Source organism: Jaculus jaculus, chromosome 8 (genome assembly GCF_020740685.1).
Source record: "Jaculus jaculus isolate mJacJac1 chromosome 8, mJacJac1.mat.Y.cur, whole genome shotgun sequence".
NCBI classification, from domain to species: Eukaryota; Metazoa; Chordata; class Mammalia; order Rodentia; family Dipodidae; genus Jaculus; species Jaculus jaculus.
The window spans coordinates 125246744-125264476 of NC_059109.1; the positions used below are offsets into that span (position 1 = coordinate 125246744).

At 44.8% G+C, this 17733-nt stretch overlaps 1 protein-coding gene across 1 annotated transcript in view; it reads right to left on the reverse strand.

Moving 5' to 3' along the window:
- Positions 1 to 8908: 8908 nt before the first annotated feature.
- Positions 8909 to 17733, reverse strand: part of LOC101605756 (WAP four-disulfide core domain protein 15A-like) — a 40253-nt gene continuing 31428 nt past the window's right edge. Inside the window, exons 2-3 of the mRNA XM_004669282.2 lie at positions 10068 to 10163; positions 8909 to 9069 (exon numbers count right to left, since the gene is read on the reverse strand). Coding sequence (XP_004669339.2) covers positions 8909 to 9069; positions 10068 to 10163 — 257 coding nt within the window. The remainder of the gene's footprint in view (positions 9070 to 10067; positions 10164 to 17733) is intronic.

Below are 17733 nucleotides of genomic sequence, written 5' to 3' on the forward strand. Positions count from 1 at the left end.
AAAAGTGAAACCTGAGGTTATTTTGGAACGTGAGTTCTAGGCTCTTCTTGAACTCCAGGATGTACAAGTGTGGCTGTTTCTACCTGCTTAGTTGCAAGAAAGAAAGAAAGAAAGGGAGGGAGGGAGGGAGGGAGAGGCCAGTAAAAAATGGGAAACATTGGGCTGGAGACATGGCTTAGTGGTTAAGGTGTTTGCCTGCAAAGCCAAAGGATCTCGGTTTGATTCCCCAAGACCCACTTAAGCCAAATGCACAAGGGTGGGGGTGCATGCATTTGGAGTTGGTTTGCAGTGGCTGGAGGCCCTTGTACGCCCATTCTCTCTCTCTCCTTCTCTCTGTGTCTGCCTCTTTCCCTCTATGGCTGTCTCAAATGAATAAATAATTTTTATTTATTTATTTATTTATTTGAGAGCGACAGACACAGAGAGAAAGACAGATAGAGGGAGAGAGAGAGAATGGGCGCGCCAGGGCTTCCAGCCTCTGCAAACGAACTCCAGACGCGTGCGCCCCCTTGTGCATCTGGCTAACGTGGGACCTGGGGAACCGAGCCTCGAACCGGAGTCCTTAGGCTTCACAGGCAAGCGCTTAACCGCTAAGCCATCTCTCCAGCCCATGAATAAATAATTTTTAAAAATGGGAAAAAGTAGCTTTATTAGTGCATCCAGCAGAATTGGAACCTGAAGTAGGAGCCAAAGCTCCATGGAGTAGGTAGTTTATCTAACCAGGCCTTTTCTTTTATTCTAGCGCAGCCTGTGGCTACCTGGCTTTGCAACTTTTTGCTGTGCCTCTAAGATGCACTCTTCTTCCCTGGACTGGCCTGTCCTCTCTGAGATGTGGTTCACATTCCTACTTGATTATCATGTCAATATTTTAATATTTCCACTTTTATTTAAATTTTTTTTGTTTATTTTTATTTACTTATTTATTTGACAGTGACAGAGAGAGAAAGAGAAAGAGAAAGAGAGAGAGAGAGAGAGAGAGAGAGAGAGAGAGAGAGAGAATAGGCGCACCAGGGCCTCCAGCCTCTGCAAACGAACTCCAGATACATGCGCCCCCTTGTACATCTGGCTAACGTGGGTCCTGGGGAATCGAGCCTCGAACCGGCGTCCTTAGGCTTCACAGGCAAGCACTTAACCGCTAAGCCATCTCTCCAGCCCTCCACTTTTATTTTAAAGATGTTTATTGGTAGCCCCACACAGTGACTTGAGATCTTGTTTGCGGAGCAGTGTATTCACTGCAATTTTACGATATCAAAATAGGACAAGCCTTGTGGCAAGAACAGCTAGCCTTGTGGTGTTTATTTGTATTTTCTGTCCAGGCAGGCTGGAAAGTCTACCGTGTAGTTAGTCATACTGCAGCAGTTGTACAAACTAGAAACGTGCTGACCACTTCAGGGGGCAAGGACTTCCTCTTTTCTGCTCACAAAGTTCCATACCTGGAGGATTAAAATCATTTTAGCTGCATGGATGATCCCTAAGGAGCTCTTCCTCTAGGAGTGCTTGGGACACTGTCTTTCAGATACAGTGTGGCCATTGCATTTATGGTCTTGCAGAGACTGCTGCTACCTGTACAATATTGAGCCCAGCAACATTCCATCATGGATGGTGGAGGGAGGGAAAAAAGACATTAAAGCAGAGGAGGAACATCAAAGCGGTTCCATGTTAGGAGCATGAGTGTCGCTGGAACAAATATCCAACAAGAGGCAGCTATGGGAGGAGAGGTGACCTCGAACTCACGTCGATCCTCCTCCCTCTGCCTCCCTAGTGCTGAGATTCAAGGCGTGCGCCACCCCTCCCAGCCAAGCTTATACATTCCAGGGGAACATCACCAATGGGCTCCCTTCCACAGATCATAGCAGAGAGACATCAACTAACAGCCAGAGCCAGAACTGTTCTCCACATGCCTTCGAGCTGGACTGAAGCTCCACCCCCAAACAATCCTTAGGGCTGCGCTCCAAAATCTGTCCCCCCTGTACATGCCTCTCCCCCAGTAGGGCTTTGCCCACTGGAGACTCAGAATTCAAGGCTGAGTCTCTGGGACCACACGTTTGAACCACTGTGATGAGGGAGGGCACTCAGGAGGCAATTACAAGAGGGGATTATGACGAAAATACATTATGTACATGTATGAAAATTGTCAATAGAAATGTTTTCAAAAGTTCTTCCTTAGAGACTGTTTATGTAAGTCAGATGTTGCCATGATGCTCTGGGTAGACAACAATACCTCTGTAGAAGTATTTCTTTTCTTCTTTTTTTTTTTTTCACATAAAAGGTAGTTCAGGGCTGGAGAAATGGTTTAGCAGTTAAGATGCTTGCCTGCAAAGCCAAAGGACCCAGGTCCGATTCACCAGGGCCCAAGTAAGCCAGATGCACAAGAAGCGCATGCTTCTGAGGTTCGTTTGCAGTGGCTGGAGGCCCCTGGCGTGCACATTCTTTCTCTTTCTCTCTTTCCCCTTCTCTCTGCCTCTTTCTCTCAAATAAATCAATAAAATGAAACATTAAAAAAGGTAGTTCAGATCATGAGGCCAATTGAAACTATTAAGAAGAAATAAGCTGGAAATGAGAAGCTCTGCTGTTTATTAACTATCATCATTTTTCGTGTATGTGGACGTGTGTGTGCCACAGCGTGCATGTGGCAGTCAGAGGACAACTTTGGACCTTGTCCTCCCTTCCACCTTGTGTGATGCAGGTCTCACGTTCACTGATGAGATCACCAGGCTTCCAGGGGACTCTCGTGCCTTGGCCTCCGGTCTCATCATCTTGTCATAGCCAGCCGGGATTACAGATGCTTGCACTACGTGGTTGCTGGGAATCTGAACTCAGATCCTCATGCTTGCACAGCAAGTGTTTTACCCACTGAGCAGTCTCTTCAGCCTGCTTGTTTTTCAAATTCATTTATTTGAAAGAGAAAGAGACACAGAGAGATTGAGAGAGAGAGAGAATGGGCACACCAGGGCCTCCAGCTATTGCAAACGAACTCCAGACACATGCGTCACTATGTGCATCTGGCTTACATGGGTCCTGGGGAGTCAAACCTGGGTCCTTTGGCTTTGTAGGCAAGAGCCTTAGCCACTAAGCCATCTCTCCAGCCAAGCCTGCTTATTTTTGATAATCTCTGTCATATTGATGGGAAAGGAGAAGGTCACACACATGCATAGGCTCAAGTATTTCTCCATGATCGTGGATGTGCTGTAGAAAGAACATAGAAACCTGCAGTTAGATCCATGCTGGCTGGATTTCACCCTCTGTGCAGGCAGGACATAAAGGCCAAGAAACAATGGTAAACTGCCTGCCAGACTAGAGAATATGCCTGGACGCACACACTTCCTGTGGAAGTGTTAAACACATTTCCCAACAGGCTGTTGGAAACTTGTCACCATGGATACGCTGATTAGTGTATGGTGACTGGATGCAAGGCAGGTATGCCTATCATATGTAGAAGCACAGTTTTCTGCTATTTTAAGAACACTGTGAAGGGTTCAGTGGGATACTCTTTCATTGACTCACGGAGCTGGGAAGCACAGGAGAAGAGCATCCTGAGAAGAGTCTGCATGCCCTCAGAGCAACATAGGCATGGACTTTGGAGGGAGAGTATAGCATTTTTTTTCAATCACATCCTAAAATTCTAATCTGCCATTGAGGAATGCTGTATGGAAGTGGGCAAGGAAGAGAACCACCGTGCAGCGTCAGGGTCCTTCAAAGGAACAACCAGTGGAATGACTATGTTTCACCCAAGGGGATTCGTTAGATTAGTTTACAGGATATGGGCAGCCCAACAATGACGTCTGCAGCTGGAGAGTTTGAGCAGCAGTTGCTCAGTCCGCGAGGGTGGATGCCTTAGCCATTGGGTTCTGGTTCTGAAGGCTTGGAACAACCACTATGGGGGGATGTTAGGGTTTGAAAATCAGAGGCCTGAGACCACACCTTTGGGAAAGGGAATTTATTAACTGCTCAGAGTGGCAGTTTCAGGCAAGGGGGAGGGACAAGGAGCCAAGAGAATGGGCAGCGGATTGCAGCTCAGTCAGCCAGCCCAGAAGCCGCGGTGTGCGATGGGTGAGCAGAGGCAGCGGAGCCTGGTGTGAGCTGAGGAGCAAGGGGAGGGGAAGGGGGGAAGGTGCATATATAAAAGATGAGAAGCGGGACAGGGGCATATATAGAAGAGAAGGGGAGAGGGGCATATGTAAAAGAGGCGAAGGGGACAGGGGAATATGTAACAGAGGAGAAAGGGAGAGGGGCTTATATAAGAGGGACAGCAGATGCGAGGTACAGCGTAGACAAGTGCGCACCTTACTTCAGGAAAGAAAGCCAGAAGAAGGAAGAAAGAGGGCTGGAGAGATGGCTTAGTGGTTAAGCGCTTGCCTGTGAAGCCTAAGGACCCCGGTTCGAGGCTCGGTTCCCCAGGTCCCACGTTAGCCAGATGCACAAGGGGGCGCACGCATCTGGAGTTTGTTTGCAGAGGCTGGAAGCCCTGGCGCGCCCATTCTCTCTCTCTCCCTCTATCTGTCTTTCTCTCTGTGTCTGTCGCTCTCAAATAAATAAAAATTAAAAAAAAAAAAAGAAGAAGGAAGAAAGAGGGCACAGGGAAGGCTTTACATTGACCCCTTTGCGGGAGCGAACTGCCCTGCAAGGGGACAGTCTTGGGGAAGGAGCCAGGCTGGCTCGATCTCCAGCTGCGTGACGCCATTTGGGGAAATGGGGCCTCTGAAGACCTCGGTTTGGACCAGTTTGGAGGGGGATGGGTATTGTAGTGACCTCCTCATTGCTGGGACAAAGCACCTGACCAAAAGCAGCGGATGGGAGCAAAGTTCTTTTCTTTTCCTTTGGCTTACAGCCTTGGGGAAGCTTCGTGACGTCAGGGACAGCAGGGCATGAGCAGAGGCTGGACGTCACCTCTGTCACAGCAGGTGGACAACAGCAGCAGGAGAGTGAGCCGAGCTCTGGCAAGGGGGAGCTAGCTATGACACCCCCAAAGCCTGCCCCCAACACACATCCTCCAGCAAGGCTCCATCTCTCAAATTGTCATCAGCTGGGGTCTAAGCGCTCGGAACATGTTATTATATCCTGAGCCAGTGAAATTCTTTGCAGAAAGTTGTTGCCTATGCCTACACCAGGATAGTGGATTTGGTTTTATCTCACCCCTCCCTCTTGTTCTCCCCCAGAAACCCTTCCATCCCTCCTTCTGTCCCTCAAGTTGTCCGTCAGGTATGGCTGCAACTCAAGCTGTTTCAGTTTAGGAACCACAGACGAGCGAGGACGTGCAGCATTTGTCTTTCTGTGCTTGTGTGAGTTCACTGAGTATGATCTGTTCCGAGTCTATTTTCCTATGAATTTCATGGTATCATTTTTCATTAGTGCTGAGTAGAATTCTGTGTGTATATGTACGACATCTTCATTGTCTATTTGTCAAAAGATGGGCATCTAGATTGATTCCAGTTCTTATCTATTGTGAACTGCACAAGTATAAACATGGTTGCCCAAATACCTCTGCAGTGAAGAAGAGTTTATTCTTTCTGTCATTGAGAGAGAGAGAAAGAGGGAGAGAGAGGGACAGCGAGAGAGTGAGAGAGAAGGACGGAGAGAATAGGCACACCTGGGCCTGTAGCCACTGCATGCACCACCTTGTGTATCTGGCTTATGTGGGTCTTGGGGAATCAAACCTGGGTCCTTAGGCTTGGCAGCCAAGTGCCTTAACTGCTAAGCTATCTCTCCAGCCCCAAGAGTTCAGAGTTTATTTTTTTTTTGTTTTGTTTTTTGTTTGTTTTTTTGAGGTAGGTTCTCACTCTAGCTCAGGCTGACCTGGATTTCACTATGTAGTCTCAGGGTGGCCTCGAACTCATGGGAATCCTCCTACCTCTGCCTCCCAAGATCTGTGATTAAAGGCGTGTGCTACCACGCCCAACCTGAAGAGTTTATTCTTATGCAAGGGAAGAAATAGAAACTTAGTTTCATTCTTGTACATGTCAATATCTAGGCTTCCCAGCCACCATTTGTAAAGAGGCTGTCTTTTCATTGTGAGTTTTGCCTCCTTTGTTGAGGATTGGGTAGTTGTGACAGTGTGGGGCTATTTCTAAGTCATCCATTGTATCACATTGCTCTAAGTGTCAGTTTCTGTATCAGTTCACACTTTGTATGTTACAATGATTTTGTACCATAGTTTAAAGTCAGCTATCATGATACCCCCAGAATGGCTCTTTTTGCTCAGGATTTGTTTGTTATTTTGGGTGACTTCCATCTTTGGATTCTCTCTCTCTCTGTGTTTGTACAGATCAACATTGTGTGCCTTCCTCAACTGCTTTCCACATTATTATTATTATTATCATCATTATTATTGTGACAGGGTCTTTCACTAAAGCTGGAGTTTACTGATTTTATAATACTACTGAACCAGCAAACCAGGGATTAATCCTCCTGTCTCTGCCTCCTCAGTGTTGGGATTATTGATACTCACTACTGAGCTGGCTTTTTTATGCCAGTACTAGAGATCAAACTCAGGTCCTCCTGCTTGTGTTGCAAACAGGCTGTTTACCAACTTGGTCATCTCCCCAGCCCATCTTTGGATTCTTTTTTTTTTTTTTCTTTTGGTTTTTTGAGGTAGGGTTTCACTCTAGCCAAGGCTGACCTGGAATTCACTACGTAGTCTCAGGGTGGCCTCAAACTCACAGCGATCCTCCCACCTCTGCCTCCCAAGTGCTGGGATTAAAGGTGTGTGTCACATGCCTGGCCCATCTCTGGATTCTTCACTGTGTGTTTTTGCTAGTGAGGTGTTTTCCTTGGGGACAACAGATAGTTGGATCTTATTTTTCAATTCTGTCAGTCTATGGCTTTTTGCTGGTGAATTGTGTCTATATAGCTTTAAAGTTATTAAGATATGTTCATTAATTCTTGTATTTTGTTGGTTGTTTTTTCCCAATAGTTGGATTACTGTTTGTTATTTTCTTTCTTCCTAATCCTAACAAAGTGTGAGGAGTTTCTTGGCCTATGGTGTTGGCCATTACTGATTCCTTTCTAGCTCTCTTCTGATCATTGTTATAATTCATCCTCATGGACAACATGACTTGGGTTTGGAGTCACCTATGAGATTTGTCTATGAGGATATCTGCAATAATCCTGAGGGTTTCACCTGAGGAGGGAAATCCCACCTTGAATGCGTGTGGTATCATTTCATAGGCTGAGGTCCCTGCATTGAAAAGGAGAAAGTGAATAGAGCACCAGAATTCATTGCTGTCTCCTTCATGGCTGTGGAAGCAATGTGACCAGCTGTGTCATGCTTGGGCCACCACAGCTAAACCTGTTCTACTCACCATGCCTTTCCCACCAGGATGGATAGATAGCACCCTCAGACCATGAACCAAAAGCTGTCTTATCAACAATGAAGGAAATGACTACTACATTCATTGATTCCTCTCATGAAATGTACTTTTTCCTGTGTTCTGCTTGAAACTGTCTTCTGTGGATATAGTATTCCTTTAACTATCTTTTGCAGGGCTAACTTGTAAACTTTTATTGTTTAAGAAATCCGAGCTGTGGATAGTTTTTATTGTAACAGAAAATGGGCTAATACACAGGCTTTATTTTTTTGCTTTGTTTTCATATTTAAAAACACTGAAATCTTGATAACAGGAAGAGTCTATGGGAATCACAGAAGAACTGAAGTCCAGATATCCCAGCCTGAGATTGTAGCACATGTGTCTTCTCAGGCTTATCTATGAAGGGGTTTCCACCTAGAGAGAACAGAGATCAGAGCAGATTCAGGGCTGGAGTGATGGTTTAGTGGTTAGGGCACTTGCCTACAAAACCAAAGGACCCAGGTTCGATTCCCCAGGACCCAAGTAATCCAGATGCACAAGGTGGTACATGCTTCTGGAGTTCATTTGCAATGGCTCAAGGCCCTGGCATGCCCATTTTCTCTCACGTCTCTTTCATCTGCCTCTCTGTGTCTCTCTCAAATAAATAGATAAAAAATATTTTAAAAAATAAAGCAGATATGGGGCTGGAGGGATGGCTTAGTGGTTAAGGTGTTTGCCTGAAAAACTAAAGGACCCAAGTTCAATTCCCCAGGACTCACGTTAGCCAGATGCACAAGAGGGTGTATGCATCTGGAATTCATTTGCGTTGACTGGAGGCCCTGGTGCACCCATTCTCTCTCTCTCTCTCTCTCTCTCTATCCTTCTCCCTCTTTCTCTGTCAAATAAGTAAATAAATTAAATAATATATACACAGATGCAAACTGTGTGGGGACATGACTGGGCCTCTGGTCGCTAAGGACTAAGTCCCTATAACCCTTTTTCCAAGATCACTGAGATATGCTGTCAAGGAATTTAGGGCTGAGCACCAGCAAATCTAGGTAAATGAAGAAAGAAATTGTGACCTCATAGTCCCTTCCTTCACAATTTAATGTGCAGTAGAAAATGTGTCACTGATGGGAGAGGCAACTGAAAATGGGCATAAGAGACATCTAGTAGCAACTGAGGAGCTTACAGATAGTCATGAACAGACACCCCTATTGACAGAAATATGCAATGCCCATCCACACAATGGGTAGTGCATTTCCTTTTTTTTTTTTTTAATTATTTATTTGAGAGAGAGAGAAAATGGATGTGCCAGGGCTTCCAGGCACTGCAAATGAACTCCAGACACATGTGCCACCTTATGCATCTGGCTTTCATGGGCCCTGGAGAATTGAATCTGGGTCCTTGGTTTTTCAGGCAAGTACCTTAACCGCTAAGCCATCTCTCCAGCCCTGAGTGGTATATCTTCTGAGGAAAGGGACACTCTCTAGGTAACCTTAATTCCAAAGCCCAGATAGCTGACTTGTCTAGGGGTACAAAGGTCTCAGCTCCACTTAAGGTCGATGTTTCCACATGCAGGTTCCAGACAGAACACAGAGAAGGGCAGGCCTGGGGCTGCTCACCTAGTTCGAAACCAACCATGGATCCACACACTTGTACTGACAGTAGAAGAAGCAGCATTTTTTCCGGCCCTTGCAGCCTCTGTCATACTTGCAGAAGGGAATTATGACAAAAGGGCAGGACTGTGGAAACTCTGGGCAATATCCGGGTTTTGGTGTAAGAGCTGCAGAACAGAAGTTTTGGAGAGATGGCTTGTTTATAGTGCAAGGGCGAAGATCTGAGGTTGGATTCCCAGCATCCAAGTAAGGCGGGACACTATAGTGGACCTCTGTAAACCCAGCCCGCCTAGGAGAAGGGAGATGGAAAAGGAGGGGGATACAGGAGTATCTGCTAGAAGCCTGTGGTAGCCAGCCTGGCAAATGATGGGTTGAACAAGAAATGCATAAACTTTAAAGGCAGGAGAAGGTGGGAACTGACTCCTGGAAGTTGTTCTCTGACCGAGTTCATTTCCATACTCATACACATGAACACACGCACGTATACATGCATTACAAATACATACATTCACATGCTAAAAAAAAATAATAAACCCATTAAAATCTCTTAAAAAGCCAGGTGTAGTAACTCATGCCTTTAAAAAAGAAAAAGAAGGGCTGAAGAGATGGCTTAGCAGGTAAGGCGCTTGGGCCTGTGAAGCCTAAGGACCCATGTTTGACTCTCCCGGTCCCACATAAGCCAGACGCACAAGGTAATGCAAGAGCATAGGCTGCGCATGAGTACAGGATGGCTCATGCATCTGGGGTTCTCTTACAGTGGCTGGAGGCCCTGTCGCACCAATTCTCTCCCTCCCCCCTCTCTTTTTCTCTCTCTCTCTCACTTTTGCTCTCTCATTAAAAAAAGAAGAAGAAGAAAGAAAGAAAGAAAGAAAGGAGGAAAGAAAGAAAAAGAAGCTGGGCATGGTGGCGCATGCTTTTAATCCCAACACTTGCGAGACAGAGGTAGGAGGATCGCCATGAGCTTGAGGCCACCCTAAAACTACATAGTGAATTCCAGGTCAGCCTGAGCTAGAGTGAAAATCTACCTCAAAAACAAAAACAAAAAAGGAAAATACATCTGGGTCGCTGATGATCTGCTGTTTGAGGCTTCTTGCTAGTTGGCTCCATGAACTGCTTAGAGAAAGTGTTCCCCTCCCCCAGCAGACCCCAGAGCACCAGGCCTTACCTTTCCTATTCACTCCAGATTGAGCCATGTCGTAGCAAAGGAAGATGGTCACTATGAGCAGAGAAAGGCGGCTCAGCTTCATCTCTCTAAAGAACTCTGCAGGTGAACATGGATACCAAATGTGATTTATTTATTTATTTGACAGAGAGAGAGAGAAAGAGAATGGGCGCGCCAGGGCCTCCAGCCACTGCAAATGAACTCCAGATGCATGTGCCCCCTTGTGCATCTGGCTAATGTGGGTCCTGGGGAATTGAACATGGCTCCTTTTCCTTTGCAGGCAAGCACTTTAACTGCTAAGCCATCCCTTCAGCCCCCAAATGTGTTTTAGATAAGCTTTCCAGGTGGCCTACAACTGGTGTGGGGGGGAACTGTGGCTCATAGGGTAGGAGAGCAGAAGTGTGTTAGCTTGACCCCCAATGAGAGACACTGTGAATTAACCTCTAGGTATAAGTTCCCAGGGGTCTGTGTGAATTGTCCTTTGCTCAGGGTGTAAGTAAGGGCTGGTCCCTTAATAATTCTTACTCTATACAGGAGAATAAGAGGCACTAAGAAAGGGTTGTCTTTCCCAATCCAAGCATTAATAATAAGATACAGATGAAACCCATACTGCCATTAGGGAATGGCTTGGGGAGTTTATATCACATGAAACTAATTTTAAAAAAAAATTTTATTAACAACTTCCATGATGGTAAACAATATCCCATGGTAATTCCCTCCCTTCCCCCACTTTCCCCTTTGAAACTCCACTCTCCATCATATCCCCCTCCCTCTCAATCAGTCTCTCTTTTATATTGATGTCATGATCTTTTCCTCCTATTATTATGGTATTGTGTCGGTAGTATCAGGCACTGTGAGGTCATGGATATCTAGGCTATTTTGTGTCTGGAGGAGCATGTGTTAAGGAGTCCTACCCTTCCTTTGGCTCTAACATTCTTTCTGCCACCTTGTCCCCAATGGACCCTGAGCCTTGGAAGGTGTGATAGAGATACTGCAGTGCTGAGCACTCCTCTGTCACTTCTTCTCAGCACCAAGGTGCCTTCTGAGTCATCTCAAGGTCACTGCCACCTGAAAAGAGAAGCTTCTCTCACCAAAAGTGAGAGTAGCATTAATATATGGGTATGAACATTAAGGGAAATGCTTACTGGGAAGTTTGGTGAGCATAGTTTATACATTTAGCCAGACAGCAGAAGACATTACACCCCTAAGGCTCATAACTACTCCTGTTGTAGGTTTTCAGTATCAGGGATGTATTCCCTCCCATGGAACAGGCCTCCTGTCAAATTATAGGGTGGTTGGTTTCCTTAACAGATGTGCCACTATTGCACCCATTGGCTCCTGTGGCCTGGTTGGTCAAATTCAAGGCTTGCAGTGTCCACTGTTGACTATCTTCACTGGTGATTTTTCTCTCTCCCATTGAACTGCATGCAGCATGGATTTTTCCTGCTTGCTGTCAGCTGGTCTACATGGAGGAGGTTATCAGTTCCAGCAGGATTTCTCAGTGGTCTTGCAGCCCAAGTATGTGGAAGCTTCAGCAATAGGTTCTTACCATCTATTCATGGTAGGAAACCAAGGGCCTTGGTAATGGCCTGTGATGTTTTGGGGGCATCAGGGACCTCCCTGGCCAACAACTCACTGGAAGATATCCTATCCCTGACACTGAAAATTTTCTAGTAACAGTCTATGGCTTCTGAGTGTTCCATTGCCCAAAAAAGTAGGCTTCTATATGACTTATTTATCTCCTCTCAGATTTTGATTAGCCCTCCCTCTGCCTTTCCTTTACTCAGTCTCTTCCCCTGACCTCACTTAGGCCTTTCCACCCCCTTGTGTAGTGCTAAGGCATGCACCACCACACCCAGCTCATGTTGGTCTTGATAACAGGATTTCAATATGTTGCTGAACCAGGCTCAGAGGCCATGGGTGTGTGGGGGTCATCCCTGGGGGGGCCAGCCACGGCAGTCATAGGCTTAGGATGTCCCCAGCACCACAAAGGCTGCAGTGGTCTCAGGCCTAGGGAGCACTGCTGATAATTTGCAGTGAGCTATTGGATAAATTTATTATTGAAGGACATTCTCCAAAACAGCCAGAGTAAAATATTAGAGTAAGTGTTTTCTTTTTAAATTCAAAACATGCATTCAGAACTGGAGAGATGGCTTTGCTGTTAAAATGCTTGCCTGTGAAGCCTAAGGACCCAGGATTGATTCCCTTGTACCCATGTAAGCCAGGTGCACAAAGTGGCGCACACATCTGGAGTTTTTTTTTTTTTTTTTTTTTTTTTTTTTTTGCCAGTGGCTGGAGGCCGTGGTGTGTCATCTTCTCCCTCCTACTTACTCTCTCTCAAATAAATAAATAAATAAAATTTAGGAAAAACAAAGCAAAACATGGATTCAGGACAAGAGTCCATGACAGTCATGGAAACAGCATTGCCTCCTGGGAAAAAGAATGTGCCAGAGACTAAATATAAAGAAATGCAGAATGTTAGCTCTGCAATAATTCAAAACAACTATTTTAAGGATGTTAAGTGAACTTTAAGAGTTTCAGAGAAATATTTCTAAAATTTATTGGAGAAATTTAACAGAGGGACTAAAGGGATGATTCCAAAATCTAAGCAGAATTGTCAGAGTTGGAAAGTACTTGTATGGAGTGATATGTAACAGAGATCACCTTCAGGAGAAGCGATGGCGTGGATGAAAGAATCTGTGAATGCAGAGAGATAAACACTTCAAGATACATAATCATAGTGGAAGGAGGAACAAAAAAAGAAAAGAAAGAAAAAAGTTTATGAGATTCATGGGGCAGCATGAAAAAGAAAATGTCACTGGATTTCAAGAGAAAGGAGGGGGTTGGAGAAATGGTTAAGCGGTTAAAGTGCTTGCCTGCAAAGCCCAAGGACCCAGGTTCAACTCTCCAGAACCCATGTAAGCCAGATGCACATGGTGGCGCATGCATCTGTAGTTTGCTTGCAGTGGCGGGAGGCCCTGGTGCATCCAGTCTCTCTCTCTACCCCCTGATGTCTTTCTTGAAATAAATTATAAATGAGAGAAAAGTGGGGAAACAAATCATTTACACTGTAAATATTTTGTTTTATTTGAAGTAGGGTCTCACTCTAGCCCAGGCTGACCTGGAATTCACTCTGTTGTCCCAGGCTGGCCTTGAACCCACATTGATCCTCCTACCTCTGCCTCCCAAGTGCTAGGATTAAAGCTTGTGCCACCATGCCTGGCTTATATTGTAAATTTTAAAGAAACAATACCAGACAATAAGGATAGAAGGGTTTGGGGGAGGTGGGAAAAGAGGATGGTAGGGAGAAATAAACACAAAACGAAACCCAAAATGAACTGGTACATTAGGAACATTTCTCCTGGAAGGCAGACTAAAAGATATAACCCTCAACAGGGGCATAGGAGGAACGCCAGAAAAGCAGGGCTCTAGAGAGGGTGGAATGAAGCCTAACTTTAAAAAAATCCTTGGTTCTGCCTTGTAACTCACAGTACCAGAGATAGGTGCTACCCACATTGAGCTGTTGATCGGAGAGACTTACGAGGTCCCCGAAACAAGACAGGCTTTTGTCAAAGCACTTGATTACCCACCTGAAGTAAAAGCTAAGGCCCCATTAATAAAGAGAACATGTGCTACTGACATGGAACACGGAGAGACCTGGCTGGAATCCAGAAGACAGTCAGTCCCCAGACAGCCCATCTAGTGCTGGAAAGTGCTACATGAGGTTCTGGCGGGGAAGTGGTCAACAATGGTGTGGGCAAGCAGGGCTCTAAGTTGCTCACAAGCAAGCAGCCTGACAGTGTGTAGTGGGGGCACACAGCCTTGGTGGGTAACCAGTGGCTTTCTGATTGGCCAAGAGATCTGCTCAGTGGAAAGGAACCCATAGCTGGAACTGGCAACTAGGTCTGAATCCTAAAGCTCTCCAATGGCCAACTCCCACTAGTCTTTGGCTATAAGAGGGGCTATGTCCATCAAACTCTCCTTAGCTGACTTCACGTTCTCCAACGAGAGCCTGATTTTCTTTTTCAGAAGGCAGGGAGACCCGAGGAGATAAACCACCCCTCTCATCCCAGCCAAGGCCCAGGTGGAACCACAGAGGAAGTGGGGAGAGGATCGCCAGCGCCGCTTCCATGAGCCCGACAGTCAGCGCCAGCGTGAAGGAGACGGACCTTGTGGACACCCAACACCCACCAAAGCCGAGATCCAGAGGCTCCTAAGAGCTCATCACTTAAATAGACGGAAAACACACCCACCAAGGTTGAGGGAATTTTGCGGAAGAGGGGGCGGAAAGGTTGTAAGAGCCACAGGTTAAGACATCATGCCCAGAGCCATTGCCTCCCCCCAATAACTGAGAGCAGCTCCCAAAACACATAACCCACAACCCCATGAGGAATACCAGGAACCCCACGGAGGAGGGCCCCTGGAGGAATGGGGGCCGGGAGGAGGGACAAGAGGGTACCAACACATGATGTATCCATACAAAGTAGGTTCTTAATAATAATACAAAAAAGAAATAATATCAGGGCTGGAGAGGTGGCTTAGTGGTTAAGCACTTGCCTGTGAAGCCTAAGGACCCCAGTTTGAGGCTTGATTCCCCAGCCAGATGCACAAGGTGGCGCATGCATCTGGAGTTCGTTTGCAGTGGCTGGAGGCCCTGGTGCACCCATTCTCTCTCTCTCACTCTCTCTCCCTCTTTCTTTGTCTGTCTGTCACTCTCAAATAAATAAAAATAAACAACATTTTTAAAAAAGAAATAATACCAGAAAACTTTGCAATAATACATATATTCAGACTCAGATCAAAGTTCCTCAACCAGATTTAGCACAAGTGAGATTTGCACCATGACATGCTATTATCAAAATTTCAAGGATCAAAGACAAAGAGAGAATTCTGAAGCAACAGGAGAAAGAAGCAAGCCACAGGTCAGGAAGTTCCAATGTGACTAATGGAAGACTTACCTGAGAAACTGTACCAGTCAGGAGGAAGCCCAAGAACATATTAAATGTTTCTAATGAAAAAACATGCAAACCAAAAATAGCCACCCGGCAGAACTCTCCTTGACAAATTAAGGGCAGATACAAACTTGGACAGAAAGAAAAACTGAGGGATTTCATCTCTACCAGACCTGTTTTTCAAGAAATACTAAAGGGAGTTTGGCAAATTGAACAAAAAGGAAGATAATGAGTAACTGAAAATATCTCCCTCACCTCCCCCCGAGAATCCACTGGTGGACGTAAATGCGGCATTCAGTCCGGAATCACAACCCAAGTACACCACTTACATCTTCAATGTTAGGATTAAACACCAAAACTGCTACAATTAGCTACTATGTCAATTAAGTGATATGTGGTATAAAAATGTAAATTATGGGCTGGAGAGATGGCTTAGCAGCAAAGGTACTTGTCTGCAAAGACAAAGGACCTAAGTTCAATTCCCCAGGACCCACACAGGCCAGATGCACAAGGTGGTGCATGCGTCTGGAATTCATTTGCAGCAGCTGAAGGCCCTGGTGTGCCTATTCTCTCCCTCTCTTTGCCCCCCCTCACATAAATAAATAATAAAATAAATGTAAATTATGGGGCTGGGGAAATGGCTCCTGCGGCCGTGTTTGTGCCTCCATAATGGACTGAATCCCCAGGATTGTAAGCCAAAGGAAACCATTTCTCCCTTAAGCTCTTTCTTACCAGGTATTTGCTCACAGCAACAAGAAAAGAAATACAACAGCTCAGTCAAATAGACGCTGCAAGAGAGGGAATGCATGTAGGAGAAATAATACATTTAGGTCAAAAACTATAAAAAGAAGCAAGAAGGCTATTAAATTAGTGATAATGGGATCAACTCAGCAAGACGATATCACAGTGATATTGGAGCATCTGTATATATAAAGCAAATATAAACAAATATAAAGTAATGATAGGCTACAGTATTATAATGAGGGGCTGTACTACGTATTAAAATTTCTGAAGTAGAAAGTAATATAGGGTTTCTGCCGTGTACTACACCCAGTGTACGTAACAGACAGTTACAGACCTTCCTAACTGACCCCTGCAAAATACAAAATATTCTTCTCAGCGGCATACAATATTCTTTATGGTAAATTATATTTTAGTACAAAAACAAGCCCCACAAATATAAAAGGATTTAATGATATAAAGACTTTTTTTCTTATCATCAGGAACAAGGACTTCAGAATTTTATAAATACATGGACATGAAAAACAGACCCTGAGCAATTGGTGGCCAACATAGAAATTAAAATGGAAATTATAAAGACATTTTGAGTGCTGGGGAGATGTCTCAGCAGTTAAAGGTGCTCGCTTGCAAAGCCTATAGGTCTGGGTTCAATTTTCAAGTACTCATAGAAAGCCAGATGCACAAAGAGGCACATGCAGTAGCAAAAGTTCCTGGTCTGTCCACTCTCTCTCTCATCTTTCTCATCTTTCTCTCTCTCAAATAAATAAAACTTGTTTTGAGGGCTGGAGAGATGGCTTAGCAGTTAAGGTGCTTGCCTACAAAGCCAAAGGATCTTGGTTTGATTCCCCAGAATCCACCTAAGTCAGATGCACAAGGTGGCACATGCATCTGGAGTTCAATTGCAGTGGCTGGAAGCCCTGGTGTGCTCATTCTCTCTCTCTTTCTCTCCTTCTTTCATGCTCTCAAATAAATAAATAAGAATAAAATATTAAAAAAAACTTGTTTTGAAATAAATAAAGATGTAAACACAATATACCTAAACCTATGAGGTACATCAAAATTAGTTCTTATAGGGGAGTTTGTATAAAGAAGAAAGATCTGTGAATCAAGTAAATGAAATGGAGACTAGAAAAAGCAAACACAATACCTACCATTGGAAGAAAGAGTTGAAAGAAAGTTTTATAGGAGATAAACAGAACCAGCACACATTTAGCTGGGCTAAGCATGTAAAGAGCCGTATGAATGAAATTTGAAATACAAAGCATTGAAGCTGTTAGCATAGACAGGATCTTTAAAGAATGTGATGAGTAACTGTATGCTAACTATCTGAACAACCTGAAAGAAATGACTGGATTCCTGGGTACATTGCAATGTACCAACATTAAATTATGCAGAAACAGAAATCTGAACACTGATAAGTAAGTGAATTGAATCAGTATTAAGTAGGCTGTAGTCAAAGAAAAGCCCAGGAACAGATGGTGTGGTGGTTTGAATATACATTGCTACCATATCTCATATGTTTTGAATACTTGATATTCAGCTGGTGACAATTTGGGAGAGCTGTGGAGCCTTGGGGACGTCCAGGCACACTGGAGAAGATGTGTCACTGGGGGCAGATCTTGAGTTTTATCAGGCCAGCTTGCCACTGCCAGCAAGCTCACTGAGACTACAGCCACCCAGCTGATATGACAACAAGAAATGCCCCAGCTGAAGGCTCTGCAAGCTTTTTGCACCATGACTACACTTCCCCTGGAAACCTTAAACTGAAATAAGCCCTTTCCTCCCACTGGCTGCTTCTCGTTGGGTACTGTGCCCCAGCAATGAGGAGGTAACTCTTACAGATGGCTTCACTGCTTATGTCTGACAAATCGATAAAAAAAGAACTAATATAAGTTATTCTTTTTTTTTTTGATACAGGGTCCCACATATCCCAGACTGGCTTTCATCTTGCTATATAGCCAAGGTTGACCTTGCAC